Source organism: Vulpes lagopus, chromosome 21 (assembly GCF_018345385.1).
Source record: "Vulpes lagopus strain Blue_001 chromosome 21, ASM1834538v1, whole genome shotgun sequence".
Classification (NCBI taxonomy): domain Eukaryota; kingdom Metazoa; phylum Chordata; class Mammalia; order Carnivora; family Canidae; genus Vulpes; species Vulpes lagopus.
Window position 1 is genome coordinate 19,104,141 of NC_054844.1, and position 23,769 is coordinate 19,127,909.

At 37.2% G+C, this 23,769-nt stretch overlaps 1 protein-coding gene across 1 annotated transcript in view; it reads left to right on the forward strand.

Moving 5' to 3' along the window:
* The window catches only part of PDE3A (phosphodiesterase 3A), a 313,231-nt gene that overhangs the window by 238,063 nt on the left and 51,399 nt on the right, over window positions 1–23,769 (forward strand). The window contains exons 3-5 of the mRNA XM_041736167.1: window positions 14,261–14,518; window positions 16,608–16,762; window positions 22,657–22,781. Of these exons, the coding sequence (XP_041592101.1) occupies window positions 14,261–14,518; window positions 16,608–16,762; window positions 22,657–22,781 (538 nt within the window). The remainder of the gene's footprint in view (window positions 1–14,260; window positions 14,519–16,607; window positions 16,763–22,656; window positions 22,782–23,769) is intronic.

Here is a 23,769-nt window from a genome sequence, read left to right on the forward strand (position 1 = left end):
CAAGTAGCTTAGCCTTTTTTGCCCTAGTTTCAAACGTTGAAAGTCATTCATGTTATAATTTATAGAGCTGTGAATTACCTTCTGGAAAATCAAGAAATGATATTATTAACTTTTAATATTTTCCTCAAATCTTCTCTGCATGCAAAATGGTTCACAGGTAAGCTTACTGCATCCCTTAAAACCCTTTAGCAAGAAGCAGACCCTCAAGTGCCCAGAGAAGCGAGGGAGCTTCAAATTCCCTACTCTTTACTGGGGGAATGGGAAGTTGAGGAGTCTTGAAATCCAAGCTTCAAAATTGAAACTGGGGCAGCCCCAGTGGTGCAGCAGTTTGGCGTCGCCTGCAGCCTGGGGTGTGATCCTGGAGACTCTGGATCGAGTCCCACATCGAGCTCCCTGCATGGAGCCTGCTTCTCCCTCTGCCTGTGTCTCTGCCTCTCTCTCTCTCTCTCTGTGTCTATGAATAAATAAAAAAAATTGAGACGGGTGTTGGAGCTTTGAGAGTTCTAAGGGCTGAAAATTTTGAGGGAAACTTCAAGAAACCAGATGTATCTGTATTTGAGTGATGAGTATCTTTGTAATCAGTCCCTCCCCCTTCTCTTACTTCTGTGGAGAGTTGGATTTTATTTTCATCCTACTTTGAGGAGAAGTATGGATAGTGATAGCAGGGCAGCCGTTTTCAAAGTTGGCCACATGTAGGTGTTTGGAGACATGCATTGTGAGAAACAACTTCTTCCTCACCTCATAACCAGGGGTGGTGGTGATTCATCACAGGGTTCTCTCAGCTTCCTCTTCAGTCCTCTGATCACTTTTAGTCCTCTGAGCATCATCCACTAGACTAGACTGCAGGATCCTCGAGGGCAGCTGCCACACTCATTCATCTCCTTGGCCCCGGGGTGTAGATAGTATCAGGTACCCAGTACATGTTCAGTTAATATTTGTTGAGTCAACGATACAGGAATGGATGTTTCCCAGTGCCTCCATATTTTGTTTTGATACAATGTGTTTGTCTTAAAATATTGCAGTGTGATTGAAATAGGGTGTATTTACAATGTAGAACAAAAATACTATCATACCTATTATTAAGAGGTGTATAAGTTTTTGTAAGCTGGCCTAGAAATTTCATCACTGTTTATAGTATTATTTCTCTAGAAAAATTCATTCCAAGTTCCAAAACAAATTTGATGTAAAAGCGTTTTGAAATTCGATCTATTTATAAGTTTGGAAACCTTGTTACATAATTTATGGTATCTTTGCTTAGTTGTAGAAACTGGAATTTACTGAGTTTAAAAATACATTTATGAAGTGTTGGATGTTGTGTTAAAACAACGTGGGGCTTTTAAGAGAATCCCTTCACCCTCTCTGTTTACACTGTAGAGGGCTACTACCATGATCTATCAAAAAGAGAACATTTTCTTAGACAGTGGCTGAGACCCAATGTGGATACACTGACAAGTGAACTCCCCACATTTGATTTTGTGAAGGCAAGAGCACTTGAAGAAATTTTCAAGAGCAGGAACTGAGAATATTGTGGACAGAGTAGAAGAAGACAACTACAGGAATAAATACATTTTTGTTCTCATGTCTCAGTGTTGAATCACTGTACGAGTGCAGTTATGCTCTTTAATGTTACTTTCCCTCTTCCCTCCCTGGCCATTCATGCTTCAAGTAGCCTAGTTTCCCACATTTTTGGTTGCAGCAACCATGGTCAGACCTGTCCTCTCCTATCCACACCTTTCTCTTCCTCAAGCGCTGTGTACTGTTTGATTACATCATTTTCCTTCTCAGACTTCTTTCCTCACTCAATTACCGGCTCATCGAATTAGAAAACTTTGTCCTTCATTCACGGGCATCTGAAATCGGGCTTCACATTTCCTTTCCAACCTTGTTTTCTGCTAATAAGAAGCAGAAACCTTCTATGCCTGAGAGACTGGTCTACTAATGGAATCTGTATTTGTTCTTCTCATACAAACACCTGACCCTGCATTCTGGCTCCATGCTTCTTCAAGCTTTACTGCTTTCTCACCTCCTCTTCCACTTCCCCAGGATCTCTGGTCCACTTATTCAGTCTTCTTTCTTCCCAGTCTGGCTCACCCTTCCTATTTCCACCTTGTTGCCTTTTCGTGCAAAATTTCATGCTGAGTAACACTGGAAGTAACACATAAACAACATATTGGAGCTGAAGTCTCTAACCTCAGCTGGACCTACAGTATTGCCTGAGAATCTAGCCAGCTGTTCCTTCTCCTTTCTCAAATGTTCTTCGTTCTCCTCTGTACTTCTAACATTGCCTACATCACTTTCTCAACAAGGGGCTCATGACTCATCTTCAGAGTTAGATAAAAGCCAAAGTAGAGGAATTCTCACGTCTCACCTGCAGATCTAGTCTTTTTTCTCACTGTTACCCTGGGAAAGGTATCCTCCATTGTGAAGGGTTAGTCACACTCATTCCTTCTCTTGGACCTCGATCTCTTTATCATTCCCACTGTTTGCATTGCATTTAAAATCCCTCGTACTGGTGGGATCTCCCTTTTCAACATTTGTGCTTGCTCACTTACTTTCCAGCTCTTTAGAGCCTCTTTTCCCTCTGGATATAGACATACCTTGATCGCCCATTTTATAGCTAGTTTTTAGGAAAGAATTGTCTACATCGTCTCCATTTTCTTCTTTTTTTAAAGATGTTATTTATTTATTTGAGAGAAGAGAAACAGAGAACACAAGCAAGGGGAGAAACAGGGAGAGGGAGAGGGAGAAGCAGGTTCCCCGCAGAGCAGGGAGCCTGATATGGGGCTCAATCCCAGGACCCTGGGATCATGCATTGTCTCCACTTTCATATCTTCTTTTCTTTGCTTAGTTTATTATAGTGTAACTTACAACCAGAGCATGTTACTAAAATTGCTCTCTTTAGTGTTACTAGTGACTGGCCAGATACTAAACTAATGGATATTTTTAGAATTTATTAATCTCTCAAATTTCATGGGTCACCACTGGCCACTCCTCTCCTCTTGACAAAAGCATTTCCATGACCCATTTGACCCTACACTCTTAATTTTCAGCTGTTTTCTCATTTTCCTTTGTGAGTTTCTTCTCTCCCTGACCCTTGCAAATTGATATTGATTATGGCCCTGCCTTCAGTCCACTTTTTTTTGTCTTTATACACTTCCATGTGGGGTGTTGTTGAAATGACCATATCTGTGTCATTGATACCCGGATGTGTATTTTCAGCTCAGATGTGCAACTTTAATCATTCTGTGAATGTCAGATGTTTACTCAAATTTGAATATCTCAGCATCTACATCAAAACATCCTTCTCCTGTGATTCTCTCTATCTAAGCCATCAGCCTAAAAGTCAGCCTGACTCCTTCCTCCACAGTAGTGATGCTGTCACTACCCTGCAGGGGTTTCTCATTACTCTTAGTAGTTAATCAAAGTTCTTGCATTTGGCTCATGTTCCTGTCATGATGTATTCCCTCAAACCTCTCCAGACACATCCTTTTCTTCTTCTCTTTTTAAATTTGAACATAACTGACATACAACATTATATTAGTTGCAAGTGTACAACACAGTGATTTGATATATATGTATATTGCAAAATGATCACCACAGTAAGTCTAATTAACATCTATCACCACGCATCATTACAGATTTTTTTTCTTGTGATAAAAACTTTGAAGATCTACTCTCGTACCAACTCTCAAATATATATTTCAAGATTATTAACTATAGTCACTGTGCTGTACACAGACACATCTTTCTCAACCTGAAGCACTCTGTACTTCATCTGAGTGTTATCACTAAAAGGTCACATTTTCCCCTACTTCCAAGCCTTTTAAATCTTTTCCCCCAAAATACTCATATATATACCTGAGTCCTTGGCTTGCTCTTCTCCATAGATGTGTACCAGATTATAGAAAAAAGTGTAGAGTCACTTTTTTTGTTGGCACTATTTTTCTCAGCAGCTTCACTGTTTTCTGCCTAGCAGTTAGGCCAGAATCAATTTGTTAAATTCAATTTTTATTTATGACTCCAGTATTTCAGTGTAACAATTCTCAACATTTTTATTTAAATTAAAATCTGAACATTGAAATTGTGCTAGAAGGTTAAATGTTTCAGATGGATTTCAGAAAATAGTTGTTTGAGGAAATACCTTAGACACTGTCATTTGTCTTTCTATATTGTTCAAAGCATAGAACTGGGAGAGCGGATATTTACTTCTCTCGAGGTTTAGAATATGCTACTTACAACTTAACTCATTTTTAATATCATTTAATGCCTGACGATTATCAGATACTAGCCAGGAGTCTGGAGTTAAACTAGTGTAGAAACTAGGATTCCCTTTGTCCTTGTAACACTTTTAGCCTAGAAGAAGAAGATGAATCTTTATCAAGATCCATGTCAAAAGTTGAATTGAAAACTATCACAAGTGCTTATGACAGAGACATTCTAAGAATTCATGTGAGAATTGGTGAGAGATGCAAGATTTCTCTGAATTACAGCTTCCAGGGTTTTTCATTTATTTGCTTTTGTTTTGGGTTACTTCCAGCGTATGAGTTCCAGGCACTCATGTGGTAAGCAGTCTGGGTGCTTATGGCAGCAATTGGAGGGAAGAGCTCCCAGTTAGGCAACATTAGGAGCAAATCAGTAGCATAGATAAGTAGGTGCCCATGAGGTAGGAGAGTCTGGTGATAGATAACACAGGGCAGATAAATGCCAATGAAAGCTCACAAAACTATTTGTGTTAGAATGCATATTTTGATTTTTTTTTTTTTTGTCTTATGGACATTCTAATCACAATGCAAAATTGCATGTGGGGCAAGAATTTCAATCAGATTGTCTGTGAAAATGGGTCATTGTTACAAAGTTTACCTCATGAAAATGGGGAAGGGTGACAGAACTGAAATGCTTGTAATTGAGAAGAATTATTAATGATGTAATTATAGTTTCACTTTAACAGTGGTCCTGAGAGAGAGAACACAATTTAAAATTTTGTATTACTCTCTACCAATTGTCTTTTATAAGTTATTCTTTTTTTAAGTCCCCCCCCCCCCGCCCCGTGGAATAAAAGAAACTAAACTCTACCAGTTATGAGGAAGCAGCACTCATTCAAAAAGATCTTCCGACAATTAGAGTTCTTTAAAAAGGCAGAATACTGCCATCTGTTGTTCACTGAAAGTGTTTTTAGGCTAAGCCGACTGAGACCTGAAGTTCAAGTTTAATAGCAATTCTCAAAATCTAACCAATCGAAGACCATCAAAACTCATCAACTTTTATGAATTATTTTATTTCAGAGATTCTTAGTTTTTCTGTATTTCTAAACTTATGCTCAGTCAGAAAATCCAGTTTCTTCCCCTAACAGAAATAATAGTGCTTTTTATTTATAAATTGCTATATAAATTGCAGTTTATACTCTCCAAGCCTTCCCACCTTCATTTGCATGAGCTGTCGCTGGAAGAGCTCCTTACCCAAATTCCTTGTAGTTTCACCAGCCATCCCCTTTTCTTTCTTTTTTAAAAAATATTTTCTTTATTTACTCATAGAGACAGAGAAAGAGAGAGAGAGAGAGAGAGAGGCAGAGAGGCAGAGACACAGGCAGTGGGCGAAGCAGGCTCCATACAGGGAACCCAACGCAGGACTCCATCCCAGGTTTCCAGGATCACACCCTGGGCCGAAGGCAGGTGCTAAACCGCTGAGCCACCCAGGGATCCCCATCCCATATTTTTCTAATTAGAAGAAACAGAACCAGCCTGGAAGTCAGAGGCAGCTGAGATTATCTTAGCACTATGAGTGCTTACTAGCGTAAATGATTTAATAAATATGTTTTATTGCCTAAATTTTAAAAAAACAATATTCTGTGTTAATTGTTCTTTATGAGGCTGTGGAGTGAATTTGCTAGTGTCTTGGAAGATACTTAGAAAACAGAGGGGCTGCTTTAACAATTCTTGGCTTATTGACAGATAGATTATGGGGAAATCTATAAGGACACAAGGCCACGTGCTACATCCTGTCTGGTAACGTGGAATGCTCTTTGAACATCAAAAGAGAAGGAAGTTAAGGATTTTGATAACTACTACATTTTGCTGTGTCTCACCACTCACATGAGGTCAGTTCACAGCGATGTTAGAAAGTAGTGTGATGAAGGGCCCTATATGTTTTCCTCCTACTGTACATATATATTATCTTAAGGAGAAAAATCCAAATGTAAACTCATATTCCCTGCCAGAAAATTAAAATAAGCAAACATCTGCTTCCTCAGGATGGCATATAGCCAAAGTTCAGCCTACAATGAGTTACTGCAAAATTTTCACATGATTTCATTTTTCAAAAATTTCCCAACCAACTTCAAGTCTAAAATTATAAATGGGTCCTATGAAAGTATAAACACATATGCAATTTTGCTGGCTCTGAGGTCAGAACCAGTAATACACCAAAGACCATTTATCAATCCAGCTCACCTTCTAAGTGAATTTAGTACATTAAAGACCAAGATGCTACTCCCTGGTACCCACAGACAACCTCCCAGAGAAAGAGGTGGAGGGTTGGGGTGGCAAAGTGTGCTTTAGAGATGGAGGAGACTGCTCCCAAAAACCCACCAGGCATCTTTTCCCAGCATTGAGGACCAAAGTTGGGTAAGAACAGTCCCAGTGACTCTTTCCTTTTATGTGTCATCCCTTACACTGTTTACTCCTCTCTTCTCCCAACTCCCTCTTCACCCTGAGAATGTTCTTCCCATGCTATGTTTGCCTCCCAGGGTGCCTCCCAGGATGACTAAATAGAAAAAAAGAAAAAAAAAAACCTTCCAACAATGGAGCTAAGATGCCTGCTTTTAGAATTCCTTTCACATACTGTGTTATAAATTATACCAGTGCAATCAACCGTATTAACTGAAACCAGGACTTTCTGAGAGCCTAAAATTAATCTCAGAACTATTATGAGTATATGGGACTAGGGAGCACAGTCTTTATATTTACCTAGAATAAGAAGCAAAAGTATTCAGGTTTTTGGTTTGGATATTTTGTTTGTGTGATAAAGAAGTTCTGTCTCCATGCTGCCATCACTTAGGAAAAGACTACTAGCCCAGTATATGTTGAAGGCAAACATACGTGCCATGTGCAGGATTTACCACATGATGCTTTCAGTGCAGTAATAATAATGGTGGGGATATATAATATTTATCTAACGTGTCCTGTGGGCCAAGCAACTCTGCTGGAGTCTTTGTGTGCATGATTTCATTTCATCATCAACAATACTATACAGTAAATGTTATTACCATGCCCTGCTCAGAGCTGAGAAAACAAGCAAGGGAGGCACTTGAAGTTTTTGAAAATCTCAGCAGACCTGAAATTTGGATATAGTCAGGCTGACTCTAGATCTGCTGCTCTTAAAACCCTCATGTACTAATTCATAAAATAAAAATTGGATATTGATGAAAGGGTAAAACTTCCTCTCTTTTATCCCAGTTCTTTACAACCTTGTTTTCCAACTTCTCACACATACAAAGTTCCATATTACATGATGAAAAAAAGTCTCGTTCCTTTTTGCACCTCATGTGCTAATTCGTAAACCAGACTTTACTTTCTCCATCTTGTTTCAGAGCTGGTAACGAATAGCTATGCCGAGTAGCTAGAACTATAATAAATAGTTCCCTTCACTGGAGGTCTTTCAAGTGAAAGGTGTTGGGTTTAAAATGGTGTGGAGCTCTCTTAACAGATATGATCAGGACTGTAATCGGTCTGTTCATTTTAAAAGTTTTAAAGCAGAGAATTACAAACATTTGACCTTTATTCTCTGTGCCTCTTGTAATAGGCTTTAACTTAATGCATAGGAATATGCAGGCTTTCACAAATCTTTTCCGTGAAGATCCAAGAATGTTTCTCTTTGAGCACATGTCCGCTATATTGATTAGACTGGAAAGTTGTCTTTTTTCCATGTGCACATACACCAGTGCTTCATTGTACACAACTGCCAGCTTCAATTTATTTCACAGTGGAAATGAGTTGGGTACTTGAAAGTATTCTGAGTTCAAATCTTTCAGATAGGCTATCATTTTCCTTTTGAATGCTTATAGTTTTACCTCTCCTATTAATTTAACAGAAATTGCTATCAAGGCCTCACTTTTGTGAAATGTATTTATGAAGTCTTTAAAGCTGTTCAACTTAGTTTTTAAAGCAACTTTTCTGGTTTTTACTCATGTTATCACTGGTTTATGGATATTTTATTAGCATAGGTAATTTATAGTGACAAAATACAACTGGCCTGAACAGACCAGTAGGGACCAAAGGAAACTGACACTGGGCAAATGTACAGCTCAACGCTTGGGAGAATTCTGTGGAAGTTCCAGGGAATAGCCTCTTCCTCCTGGGCACTGAATGCCACCAGGCATTTTAGCATAGAAAGGAAACTGCCTCAGTGACTCAATAATACGTTATAAGGTAGAGCTTGGGTGAGATTAGCAATCTCACGCTACCTTAGGAAGATCTAACCCAGTTCTCTGACTTTATGGGGGGGTGAGGGCGGGGAGCCTGTGGGCCCCCAACTGATACAGTATTGCATAGAGTAAACTCGTGATTAGTTTTGGAATCCATCTTAAGTTAAAATGTTAAACAACATGGCGGTCTGATTCAAGATGTACAGCATCTCAACTAGGTTACGAAGGTAATTATCTCAATTCTGGTTCTTTGGCACTTGCAACCTATCTTGGAGTTTCATGTAGAATTTTGAAGAGGCTTTTATACTGCTTCTGATTCTTTTTTTTCCAGTTAGAATAAATTAATGTCCAAAGCAAATGACTCATCAGATGATTTACTAATTCACTGAGGCAGAAGACTTGAGAGTGATAGCGTATCTTCCACTTCTTTTTAATTTTTTTTAAAGATTTTATTTATTTATTCATAGAGACACAGAGAGAGAGAGAGGCAGAGACACAGGCAGAGGGAGAAGCAGGCTCCATGCAGGAAGCCTGACGTGGGACTCGATTCAGGGTCCCCAGGATCAAACCCCAGGCTGCAGGTGGCGCTAAACCACTGCACCACCAGGGCTGCCCCATATCTTCCACTTCTAAGCAGGGATGTATGTAACCCATTTGTTGAAGTTATCAGTTTAATCTTTGCTTCAAAATATATAGGATGAAAAGCTATAACTTGACTATATTGGTACTGCCTCCGACGAATTCATCAAGAATCAGATGCATTACCTTCACCCCACTTTTTACACCAGATAGCCTCCCTGATCATTTTGAACAGCAAATTGTTATTGACCTCAATTTTCCCAGTCCCTTTCTGATTTTTCCCTTGAGCATCTTTTCATTCTTTAAATGAAATGGTATTTGTTGACTTCTTTGTTGTCATTCACCTTGTTCCTGTAGTTATTTCCTGAAACTGCTTAACAGTTATGCCTTTTAGGAATTCCCTCCATCTGAATAATATTTTGACAGTAACCCCAACACGGTGTTGCAATAAATAACCTGGCATGTTACTTAAAGATACATAATTTTATTTTACATACATGCTATTAGTAATTTGATCACATGGATTTATTTGTTGGAATTTTTCAAAATTTGCCTCTTGGGGTAATTTAGAAACTTAGTTGCCTTTCACAAAATGCACATCGTTTCTGACCCCTACACATATTCAGAGCTTTCCCTTTCATCATACTAATACTGTAATTTCGAAGTTTTAGCACAGCTGTAATTAAGAGTGAAAACAAATGTCCTATACTTGAATTGATTAATACATGCTTAATCTAGGAGTTACGTTTAGTGGTGTTTATAAGTATATTTGTTATTGTTTCTTTAACTTCTTATCTATAACTCCAGATTCTCTTGGTCTTTTGTTTACAATGAGTAAAGTAACTTGGAAGCAACTAGATCATATTCTGTAGCAAGGCATCTATATATTCACATCCCAGAGATGGTAAAGTAGACTGGTTGGAGATAATGGGGAAAAGGGAAAACATTTTGAGTCCTGTGTGCTTTGAAAAGTGGTGGTTTTACCAAGAGATTTATTTTTGGTTGAACACAAAAAACTACACTTTCCTCTACTGTTTATCAGGCTTAAATTCCAGATTTTCTATTTAAAGGTAGCAATCCAAATTTGGTTGTCATTTAAATAACATCCAGGGAATTAAACTTGCATCTTCTTAAATGTTAAATATAAATATTTCTATTATAAGTAGAGCTTGCAGAGTAGAATGTCTCATATCACTTGGTCCCTTTTCTTTTTTTAAAGCAAAAGATTTGTTTTATTATCTCTACCCTAAAAAGACCCAACTGTGGTTTCATGCTTTAGTATAGTTCATTACTGCACTCAAAGATGATTTTGGGCTGTTAGCTTAAGACTTTCCTTTAAAGTAGCTTTCATATAAACTTAACCTTTAGTATTTATTATCATTAAGATTTCATCAGTTAAATAGAATATTTCTGAGCATTTGTTGATATTACCTAGAAACTTACATTATTTTTAAAGTTGGATAGAGTATGGCAATGTGTGAGTCACTCTTTTTCATATTTTGTATCATCTGATTAAAAAAAAAAACAACTCTATCATCATCCAAAGGCCTTCTCTCCTAAAATTCCTTACTAGCTACTCCTTGGACACGCCTGTGTCTTTATAACTTGCCTATTGCTTATTGAAATAGGGGCCCATCTGTCTTTGAGCGTATCACATGTGGTTAGCCTTGGCAATTTTGTGGCAAGAAAATCTGATTGTTGGTTTCAGATTTTATGCCTCATTGAAGCCTTTAGTTATTTGAGCCAACAAGTGGTGATAACTTCTATGTGTGATGCAACTTTTGACTGTTAAACAGTTCTATTCTTGAGTCAGAAAACCAGTGTAGCAAAGACCTGACTTCATTCCAGTAGTAAGTATACTTCATTAGAGTATCCTTCTTAAACAGTAAAAATGTCTGCTTTTGTTTTTGGTTTTTTTTTTTGTTTTTTGTTTTGTTTTTGTTTTTGTTTTTGCTATTTCCTGTATGAATAATTGTTACTGGCATGAATATTTGTTTGTTTTTGCTTGAAGACAAAACAAAAGTGATGGCATACATAGCATGGAAATACATAATGTGCTTATTCTCTTAACACTTACATAACAATAACAATGACTTAGAATGAGTTTTCAATTCTGTACATATTTTATTTATTTATTTAAAAAGATTTTATTTATTTATTCATGAGATGGCATACATAGCATGGAAATACATAATGTGCTTATTCTCTTAACTCTTACATAACAATAACAATGACTTAGAATGAGTTTTCAATTCTGTTCATATTTTATTTATTTATTTAAAAAGATTTTATTTATTTATTCATGAGAGACCAAGAGAGAGAGAGAGAGAGATCGAGAGAGAGAGGCAGAGACACAGGCAGAGGGAGAAGCAGGCTCCATGCAGGGAGCCGGACGTGGGACTAGATTCTGGGACTCCACGACCCGGACCGAAGGTGGCGCTAAACTGCTGAGCCAACAGGGCTGCCCAATTCTGTTCATATTTTAAAGTTACTTTAAAAATTTTTAATATCTGTTTTTTTCTGAATAAGAAATGTGTCTATTACTTAAAAAAATAAAGTTATAAAAAAGTCATAACATTAGAGAATTATAAAAAAGACTTGTTCTCTGACCAGTAATGCATTAAAAATTATAATTTTAATTATTAGTGAACATGCTCTACTTTTTCTTCAGGTATGTAAATTTTGTGTAGTGAGAACAATCTGAGGCAACTTCTTTAATTATTTATTATTAGAACATAAACTGTTAATTTCATTGTCAGAAAGTCTGAAAATGTTATGTCGTAAAAACAGTTTGACTTAAATTTTCATTTTTTAAGGCAAATGGTACAATGACTTGTTATTTTAAGTTTATTAGAAAAACATGGATAGGAATAAATATTACTCTTCTAGAAGGTCACACTGAGTGAGTTTTAGAAGCATTGTAATTAGGAATACACTTGAAAATACATGTTTCCAAAAGGGAATGTTAACTTAGTTCAGTGACATTTTTCATGAACACTTTTGAAGTTGATAATGTAGGTACATATGTGAAGTATGTATAATTGTTTATCCTAAAACTATTAGCATTGCACTTAGATTTTTATATTGGTTCATAATAGATATTTAGGCATCCAGAAAGAGAAGAACACAACACAGTGATTACATAAACCATTAAATAATTACAGATATATTTAGGAACATTAGATTAAAAACTTCAACATGTATTTTGGTGTATTAGTTCAGTATTTAAGCTGTAGAACCAGAGTATTTGTTTGCAGCCTCATGTTTCCATGTTCCAGCTATCTGATCAGGATTCTGGCAAGTTATCTTTTATAATAAATATATAGGAAAAATGAAATTAATATATGAAGTAGCTACTTGGTAGACTTATGGTGATCAAATGTCAGCTGCCACTATGATTATTATGGATACTAATATTATTCCATGGTAAAAGACATAAGTATTTTATATTGTGTTTTTACAGAAAAATTTATCCATTACTTATAGTTGGTATCATGTATGTTGGTTGGGTGTGTTCATAATTCTTATATTTTTCTGATAATAATAATACATATTCACTTTTTTGATGACATGTTTTTCCCCACCAGTGAAGTGTTTATTTTTAACTGTGTTGTGAGAGAATGATGAAACTATTCTTCCAAATACATAACCAAACTTGTAATAGCCTTTTATTGAAAAACTCCAGAATTATTATTATTATTTATACCATTATCGGTATTGAGCACTTACAGTTGCCAGCACAGTATTGAGTGCTTTACATATATTTCCCCATTTAATTCTTGTCATTACCTTCTGAGGTTGGTGCCATTACCATATCCACTTTACAGATGCAGAAATCACAGCACAGAAGCTTAATGACTTGCCAGAGATCATGCAGATAGAAAGTGGTAGGGTTAGGAGTCAGGATTGAGACATAAGTAGCCTAATTCCAGATTCTCCATCCTGATGGCTTAGTGCGTTATACAGTTATGTGGATTCCTTGTGCCTCATACTGTGGCAATATTCCAATGTTAATGGTCTTCTATAGACTGTCTTTAAGGTTCATCTACCCTCTTGGACTTGACTCTGCCCATGCTCTCCCTTGCTCTCATGCCTTCCTGCTGGCATTTTGGCCTGAGCAACAGGATTGGATACATTCCTGTCCTCTGTTTCTGTGCTTTTCCTTTCTTCGCAAATAATAATGACTCTCAGTCTGATAGGCAGTTTGGAAAATATGACAGATGTGTCACAGAAAACCAGAACCAAAATTGCTATTCTTACCAAGCACAAGAAAAGGAGGGACAACATGTGAATTTGATCAAAAGCCAAAGGCTTTTTGGGCCTAGCTATAATATTAATTAAGTAACACCATAGGGAGACCTGGGTGACTCAGTTGGTTGAGCATCTACCTTCGGCTAAGGTCATGATCTCCGGGTCTTGGGAACTGAGCCCCGGAGTTGGGAATCCCAGCTCAGCCAGGAGTCTGCTTCTCACCTCTGCCCCTCCCCCATTGTGATCTCTCTCTCTCTCTCTCTCTTGCTCTCTCTCTCTCTCTCAGGTGAATAAAATTGTCAAAAAAAGAAAAACCATAAATAACTACTGTATATCAGGCTTAACTGTAACATTACAATATTACTAAATTTGAAAGTTTATGGTATATTAATGTTACTTTTAGAATGAAGTAACTTTTAGAATGCTTCTAAATAAGATGCATTAAAATGTTGAGCTCTTCATAAGGAGTGGCTGATAGGAAGTTTTTTTTACAATTCTCTGAAACTTCTTACCTTTTTAAAATAAATATATATATTTCTATTTATTTTAGAGAGAAAGTGAGCAAGAGAGCATGAGCAGGGGAGGGGCAGGGGAGAGGAAGAGAGAATCTCAAGTAGAGTCCCAGCTAAGTACGGAGCCCAGCGCAGGGCTCCACTCAGGACTCTGAGATCACCACCTGAGCTGAAACCAAGAGTCAGAGGCTTAACCAACTTAGCCGCCCAGACCCCCAACTTCTTCCCTTTGAAAAACTAGTGTTTATGTTTTTAATTTCTTCAAATATCTCCCACCCCTCCCCAAGTTCTAACTTTGAGATATGTGCCACAAACACAAAAATGACAAAAGCCACGGCACATTGTGGCAAAATTTGAAACAGAAATGGGATTTGGATGTTCCTTTACTGCAACCTCAAGGAGTCAATCAGCCCAGTTTTCAGAAAAAGCCCCATTTCAGTGCGGTACCTTCAGCTTCAGGCCTTTTTCTCATTGGGTGTCCCTCTGTTTGGTGTCTCAGTCTTCAGGAACCAGTATTACTGTGGATATTGCCGTGATGGGTGAGGCTCATGGCCTCATCACCGACCTCCTGGCAGACCCTTCCCTGCCCCCCAACGTGTGCACCTCCTTGAGGGCAGTGAGCAACCTGCTCAGCACCCAGCTCACCTTCCAGGCTATTCACAAGCCTCGCGTGAATCCTGTCGTTTCCTTCAGTGAAAATTACACCTGTTCTGATTCTGAGGAAAGCTCTGAAAAAGACAAGCTGGCTATTCCCAAGGTAGGTATTAATGACATATCCCTGGAAAGGTTAAACCTTTTCTTTTGCCTCCTGGTTCTGTTTCTTGTCACCACCAAACCCAGATGCAGATTCATGTCAGTGACTCAGGATGTGTTCCTCATGGTGATCAAAGTAGTAAAAATTTAGAGGTAAAGACTTGTGTCCTGATACCTAACAGCCTTCTGTAAATGAAAGTTTTATCTTTGGGGGTTGCTTTTTTTTAAATTCAGACTTTGAATAAATTTCTACTTCTATATACCAGGCTCTGTTTTGTGGGCAAGGGATATAGCAGTGAGAGGAAGGGGCAGGCTAAAGCCCTACTCTGTTTAAAAGCCTTTGCCCTCTGAAACCCAAAGATCCCCTGCTCATGATTTCTTTGTGTGATATCCTTCATGGTACCCTCCTGGCTTTCCCAAATCCGAGAAGTTTCTAACTCAGTTTTAATTGATTTTGGATTACTTTGAGTGAAAGATAGCCTTAGTGATTTGTAAATTCCTTCTTTTTATATGTAAGATATAAGAGTTTTATAAATGTCAGCTGTAAGAAATAGGATCCTACACCCAGCTTAGACCTTGCATTAGTTGAAAATGGGTTATATTAAAGACTGAAAAGAAAATCAGAATTTAAGTCATCTCTGGCACATCCTGTATGGTTATCTGTTTGGTAAGTAGGCATCGGTCCTCTTGAGCCTAGTGGTCAGTCAGCAACACCCACAAGTTAGCTGTTGTGAGTCTCTGGACTCGGGAATGTGTGTTTCACACAACTTTATCATTAGGTATTTACATAATTTTTTTTGAACACTTGCTTCTCTGAGAATGGTATGGCTAAGCATGATGTGACAGTAAAGGAATAGAGAGAGATTTACTGTTTCCTTTCAGTCTCAAAACTGACATGAAGTGAGTGAGATTTTCAAGTATCAGTCCTGGTATTTATAGTGCTTACTGTTAATTACCTGCTGAGATGCATATTCAGATCTTTAAGAAATATGGGAAACTAGGATCAGAGCTGTTCTGGAATCTCAAAGTGCCATATACTTCTCAAGAGTTTTTGCTATCTTCAGAAGACCAGAATGCATCTTTGTAAACAATGCCTATATGATTTGTTTACTAGGAGTAACTAGCCACAAATACAAATGGGTTGAACTTTGACCTATTATATTGCTGTAGTTGTATTAGAAGGATGCCTTCATTTTAATTTTTAAGGTGAAGACCGTCTTCAAACTGCTGGTGCTCATCCTGATAAGTTCAGAGTCTTGCCTCCGTGCCATTGATGCCATATATCCTGTTTAGGGTATCCCAGGAGGAGAAATAGTCATGAGAGGGCTACAGGTCACCCTGTAACAGAAGACTCAGCTAAGATGAGTTGGTACTGATGACATTACCCTTATTTGTGATGTCTAAGTCCTGCTAGCCACAAGAAAAGTGGTGCATTTTGTGAGTTACATCTTATACTCAGTTCCTGCCTTGTGTAAATCAAGAAATTAAATTAATAAACACTTTAGTGTAAAGACTATTTTTATTTTTTTTTTAATTTTTATTTATTTATGATAGTCACAGAGAGCGAGAGAGGCAGAGACACAGGCAGAGGGAGAAGCAGGCTCCATGCACCGGGAGCCCGACGTGGGATTTGATCCCGGGTCTCCAGGATCGCGCCCTGGGCCAAAGGCAGGCGCCAAACCGCTGTGCCACCCAGGGATCTCAAGACTGTTTTTCAAGATGATAAAAATTAATCCATGCCCCTAACCTCAAATTGACTTTTGAGGAAAAACTTTTGTTCATAATAACTAATATGTATATAATTATGTATATTTCATTAAACTAAGTAAATATAAAGTTTTCCCAAAGGTAAGTGACTCTTGATCCTATAATTCCTTAAATCATCATCTAAATGAAGTTCCCAATTGTTAATTTTATAATATTCATTCTTTTATTGAATTCCTGAGCACCCAAATTTCAGACAGGTATTATTTCAGCCAATACAGTTGAATAAATTCACTTCCAATTAAAAACCCGTTTTCTCCCCTTGTATTATACAGAAGTTAGAGATCAAAAATATGCTTGGTAATAAAATCAGCACTCCTTCTTCCTAGCGCCTGAGAAGGAGTTTGCCTCCTGGTTTGTTGAGACGAGTTTCATCAACTTGGACAACCACCACCTCAGCCACGGGCCTACCCACTTTGGAGCCTGCCCCAGTACGGAGGGACCGTAGCGCTAGCATCAAACTTCATGAAGCACCTTCATCAAGGTTAGGCAATGCTCCTTTCACATCTCTTAGAGAAGTTACTTGCCAAAAGGAATTATAAATTACAGTGGAAAGGTGGCCCAACCAGTTATTTTTGATTAGAGGCCCGCTTTGAAAATGAAGAAAATATATGGTTTAAATGCAAAACACTATACAAATTAACATCAGCTAGTTAGGCTTGAATTGTGTTGCACGGTCTTACTTATAAATGGGAACAGTGACTTGAGGTGATGTCTCCCAGTGTGACAGGATGGGAAGAGGTGAGCCCAGAGTAGAGGTAAGCTAGATTTTATGTAGACTGAGATTCATATTAAGATTCTTCAATCAAAGGCATCCAACGTGACATTTGCACATTGTTGTTAGATTTCCCCCAGCCAGACCAGTTATCTTAGCATTATATGAAAGGCAAAAGATCAGATCAAAAAATGGATTGTTCCTAAGAGCATGTGGATATGTTCAAACATTTGGTAATTTAAAGTTTATTTAGGCAGAGCACAAATTGCTGATTGCCAGAGATAGGAGGTGGAGTGTGCCAAATGGGTGAAGGGGCTCAAAAGGTACAAACTTCCAGTTGTAAATAATTGTGTTGGGGATATAACATGCAGCATAGTGACTATAGTTAATAATGCTGTATTGCACATTTGGAAGTGGCTGAGAGTAAATCTTAAAAGTCCTCACCACCAGAAAAAAAATTTTTATAACTGTGTGCTGATGGATGCTAGACCTATTTTAGTGATTATTTCACAGTAGATATGAATATCAAATTACTATATTGTACACCTGAAACTAAGATGTCAATCATATCTCAATTTTAAAATAGAACAAACCTTATATAGTATATTAATTATAATTTTACAAAGTGACTTAAAAGCCAGAATTACCAAAGCTAAAGAAAAGATAGTGTTAAGATCTAGAAAGAATTTTGAAGAAAACACCATTGTGAAAGGTATTTGTGTTTGTCCTTTTTTAGTTAGAATAAGAATGGCATGTTTTATAAGAATTCAGTGATTTTTAGGACATTTCCCATAGGATTTCAGGTTTTTGAGACATTTGCATTAGTACTTATTAATGCCCTAATCACTGAAAAATAACCACATCTTTGTTGAACTCCATGATGACAGTATTAGAAGTAATTTTCTCCTGATCTTGGCCTTGAATATAAATAAAGCACCATTTTGCATTTTGAGATTGGCAGAGAAATGGAAACCTTTCAAATCATGAGTTAATGACTACTAACTTTTCTTTGTCATTTAAAAATATGTGTAATTTGTTTCTTCCTTAATGCCACAGAGTCTAATGAACCTATAGAATTAGAAGCAAACTCAAATGATTCTTTATTTCACAGATCAATGTAATTCCACTTCATCTTATTACCTGTAGTTTTGTAAAACTTTAAACGCCACCACAGGAGAAGGTTAGCTAATCTGTTTCATGAACATTTCCCAAAGGTCAAATTACAGGTCATTAGTGATATCTTCCTCTGAAAATATTGACCATTGTCAGTATGTACAGCAGCAAATACTGATAAGTGATAGTGGATCCTAGTTCCACTAAATATTAAATATTTATTAAATATTTAGTTAAATATTTGCTCCTTAAGAATATGAATTTTGTTTTCAGTGTATATCTTTAGAGAGGCTGTTTTACCAACACACCTTGCTGAGACTTCTGTCATAGAATAGTTAATGCTCCATGATTTTTTAAAAAAGATTTTATTTATTTATTTGAGAGAATGAGTGAGAGAGAGGATACAAGCAGGGGGAGCAGCAGACAGAGAAACAGACTTCCTACTGAGCAGGGAGCCCAGTGTGGGCCTCTATTTCAGGACCCCAGAATCTGACCTGAGCAGAAGGCAGATATTTAGCCCACTGAGCCACCCAGGTGCCCCACTGTATGATTTTCTTACCACACAGCGACTCTGCCAAAAATCCATTTGTGCACTTTTAATAATAATTAATTATAATTTTTGTTACCTTTTTTAAAATTCATGATAGACATATATATATAGAGAGAGGCAGAGACACAGGCAGAGGGAGAAGCAGGCTCCATGCCGGGAGCCCGATGCGGGACTCGATCCCAGGACTCCAGGATTGCACCCTGGGCCAAAGGCAGGCGCTAAACCACTGAGCCACCCAGGGATCCCCTAATTTTTTGTTACTTCTGATCAAATTTCATTTCTCGAACTTTTTTTTCTTAAATGATATTAGAGACTATAGTTGATATTATCATGAAGAGTGTTTCAAGAACTTTTATGAGCTTAACTTCCAGGGTTCCTGTCATCATGTTTGATGAAATAAATACTCATAATCATGTATTTTCAAAATAGATAAGGAAGAGTGTCCAATCTCATTCATTTTCTTTGTAAAACAAAACAAAACAAAACAAAAAACCAACTGTCTTGCCCAAGTGTACTTTTTCCTACATCTAATTTTACTATTCCTTCATTTCCCTGTCCTATTAAGAGTCCTGATATAAAGTCTGAAAATGATACAAATTTTCACCATCATTCTGAAGAGAATTGGAGGGAAAACTATATATGAATGGCAATAGTACCACCATTAAATTCAACTGGTTTTGGTTGAGTCTTTCTTTGTCACAGGTGAAAACAGTAGAAAGGTGGCAGTGATCATCTCCAGCCTTGGTCACCACTTAGCAGACCGACTGATAACACTACTGATTGATTTCAAAACTGATAGGAGATATAGTCCTTGTAGTTTTTTTCTCCATCAGCCCTTTTATTTCTTCCTTTCCTTCTTGTGTGTCTTTCTATTGAGGACTTTGAGGACTGTGATCAAAAGAACAAGAAGGAGAAGTGAAAATTAGGGGCAGCCCTTTGGTATTTAGCTGGATGATTCACTCCTGGTGAGTTTTAACTACAGCTGGGACTACAGAAAGGACACTGGACTGAGGATCCAAAGGATCTTGACCCTGCCACTCAAAAAGGTGTGTCCTGAGGAGCCTCAGTACCCACTACAAAGAATCCTGAGGAGAAAGGGAACTGTGGCACAGTTGGGAGGTAAACTAGGTGGAAGGATATCAGTAGGTACTTCAGAAGAGTAGACTTGAGATGTATCGAAACGTCTGAAATAAATCATTCCTAGTCAGCCTTGGAACTGACCCCTGCCTCTTTATGGTAGGCAGAAAGGCAGGCTGTAAACTCAATTTAAAAATAAAGAAACAACAACAAACTTGGAATCTGGTAAGGCTTTTCAGACCTAGGATGAAGTTGTTTAGGGTAGAACTAAGATGACCAAGTCTTCTCATGTGGAAGGAGATTGAGATCTTCTAGAGCAGACTTGTAGAAAATTTTCCCTTTTTCAGAATGAGGTGACCAAGTAAAGGTTTCCCTAAGTGACTTTCCTCTCCAAAATCCAAATTTTTACATACATATTCACAATGAATCTAAACAGGAATCAAGAAGGTAAGAGTCTATACAAAGCTGAAAACTGTTGCAAGGATCACAGAAAGCAATATATTTGAAAGTGCCAGTAAATTTTAATGCACATATACACATATACATATATCTACATATACATAAATATATTGAGTTACTGTTTTATTAGTTACTGTTTTAGTAAATTAATATTAAGAACTATATAATTAGAATTTTATCTTCATTAATTTCCTATGTATTAAAAGGTACTATGTAATTGTACTTTATAAAACATTTCAAAATTAACATATTTTAAATGATTTTATTAAAGGAATAGGCAATTATCAGGCTAGCCTTCATAATAGAATTTTTTGTGATATTAATAAATATACAAATCTAATAAAATGCTGTTAATATTAGGGTCTTTTCTTTTAAGAATCTGCATAGAAAAATAATAACCTATTCATTGTATTATGTACTAAGAAGTTAAAACTCCTGGGCCTCATGTACATTGCATAAAATTTCTTCACAGTAAATCTTGTAAGTCATTCAATCCAGCAAAAGAAGTTGAAAGGGAATAGCACTGTAAGGAAACTGTGTATTTATCTATCCAGATTCCAACTTTTATTTGATTTCATTGTTTCCAAATTCTAGGCATTTCTAAAATGCCTAGAATGAGATTTCAAGAGGGATATGAAACAAATATCATTTAGTGTGCTTTGCTTCGTTGTATTTGGTCATTGCTGAAGTTCATTCTATATCGCGAATATCTTTCTTATGTTTTATTTTGTAAACTATTATGGAATTAGGAGAAAAGATGATGGATTTTTAAATGCCTGAGTCAACAGTTGGAGAAAAATATGAAAAGGAAAACAAGAGAAGAAATGAGGTAACATAGTGTCAGAATTTTAAATGGAACTCAACACAGTTATAGATCTAATTCCTTCCTAAATTTACTAATAATCAGAGGATATAGGACAGCAAAACACATATCCACATTCTTTCCTTCAAAAGGTATGAGACAGTGCAGCACCCTAAAAAAAATCCTTTTATTCCACATTAGCACATGTTCTAGTTTGGATTTAACATGTAGAATTCTAAGCAATGCATACATAATGTTGCTTGAGCAGAGGAAGCCATTTTGGTTATGGAACAACTCTAAATTACTCTATTTTTTCAAAAATATTTTATTTATTTATTCATGAGAGAGAGAGGGAGAGAGAGAGGCAGAGACACGGGCAGAGGGAGAAGCAGGCCCCATGCAGGGAGCCTGATGTGGGACTCGATCCTGGGTCTCCAGGATCACGGCCCTGGGCCAAAGGGTGCTCTAAACTGCTGAGCCACCTGGGCTGCCCTAAATTATTCTATTAATTATACATCCTACATGGCAAATATCCAGCATTCGTGACTCCATAATTTTATCAATTTCAGGTTTATTTACAACTAGCCACGCAGACAGACCCCGCTTATAGTGCCAGTCTAAGATTGGCAGAGTGTCACATTGTCAAATTATACTCATGCAAGTTAGAGATTTTACCCAGTATGAAATTTACTAATGTTTGAATGCACACACGTGTTAGCACAATGCAGACTGAGCATTTTTCCAGTGGAGCATTCCAAGATTGTCAACACAGCTTCCTGAATTCTTTTCTCTCTCAAATTACAGTAGATTCTGTTTTAGATTTAACACAGATTTTGAGCCATGCATGCAGATAAATTTTGGTTTGGAACAGCTCCAAAATTTATTTCCATGAATTAATGAGTGTGTAGCATTCTATTCCCCAACCTTCCATACATCCATTAATTCCAGATTTGCTTATAATAATAACCAAGGATGTCCTGACAAAAGCATTCCCTAGATGAAGACTCACTATCCATTACCTTTCTCCAGCAGGTCCTTCATTAGCATATTTACAAGAGGATTTGGCTCATCACTCCTTTCTTTCTAGGTATCACTAATAAAAGAAATTGCAAGCTAAAAGCCAATTGCTAACCTTTCCTTCATAAGAAAATACTGCAATGAATATTGTCTTTGAATAATTTTATAAGCACTTAATTTTTGAACTTAGAGAACACCAGGAATAGTAAATAGTAAAGAGCATAGAAGGAGCATCATGGTATTCAGAACTAATGGAGGTTCCCCTGCATCTTAACCAATTAATTTGTCAAAGTTTAGAAGATCTATGAGGAACATAATTAAGTAGTACAGTAAGAAGTGCCTGGTTACTATTAACTGGATAAATAGGTAAATTCTTTTCTCGTTTATCAACCCAGTATTTTTGACGAGTTCTTTTCTCATTTATCAACTCAGTATTTTTTATGAGTAACTGTTGTCTCCTTACAGCAGCAACTGAGTTCAGGTAACTTATTTTTTTTCATTTGGAAATAAAGTGGTCCTGCCACTGAACCTGGCAATCTGAGGATTGGAAAGCCGATTATGGAAATGGTGATTGTATTCTGGCAATATCTATCCCAATAAGTGATGACTAATTTCTTCATTTTTCTTTATGCTCTGTCTTTATAGCTCTGTTAGTCCCGATTCGTGGAATAACCCAGTGATGATGACCCTCACCAAAAGCAGATCCTTCACTTCATCCTATGCTGTTTCTGCAGCTAACCATGTAAACTCAAAAAAGCCAAATCGACCAGGTTAGTAACTTGTTGGGAGAAGAATTCATACTCACTGAGTGTGCGGTAATGGAATAAAGTAAATCTTAAGTGTTGAAACAAGATCCTAAGGATGCATACTCGGATGTGTTTCGTTTGATGGTTCTAAAAAGAAAAAAGCCTCAATAACTAATTACTTCCTTACATTTCCACTTTATGTGATGATACAGATTCTTTTGAGATTGCTATGCTAGATATCCTATCTTGAGCTTACTGGATGAATAGGAAATTGGTGTCCCCACTGATAATAATCTCTAGAGGCATCATTTATAATGTAAAAGTTAATGATATACTTGTCAAATTTTTTTTTTGTTTTTAGCATTTGTTAAAATTATTTTTCAGGAGTATGGCACTTATAGGATTCAAGGGAATGCTTCATTTACTCTATGTTTCATCATTTTTTTTTCAAAGGAACTCTTTATGTCACTCACCCTCATATATACACACACACACACACACACACACACACACATACATATATACACATACACACACACATATACTCAAAGGAAGAGGCATTTAGGTTTGGACAAAGTACAGTTCAGGATCTTTGAGAACCCTTTGGAAAAGCCTACACATCAGCAACAGAAAGACTCATCAGCACAGTGGGCAGGGGGTTTTCTTTCCCCTTCACACTGCTACAAAATGAAATTTGATGTGATTTGTCCCATCTGGGATCTGGAGTCTAACTATTGTGTGGGGTTTTCCACCGTGGTGTCAGTGTACCCCAGATATTTTTAAGCATCAGCTTCTACCTTCCCTCCAGCTTCCTTTACGCAACAAATATTTGTGAAGCAATCCCTGTCTCAGACCCTGAACTCGTTTCAGGAATATAGCAGTGATTAAAGCCAGACCCACTTCCTCCTGCCACAGAATTCTCACTTACATGCTAGTGGGGAATACACACAGATTGATGGCCATTACCATATACTGTATTAAAGGCTGTGGTGAGGAAGAGAGCAAAGACTCT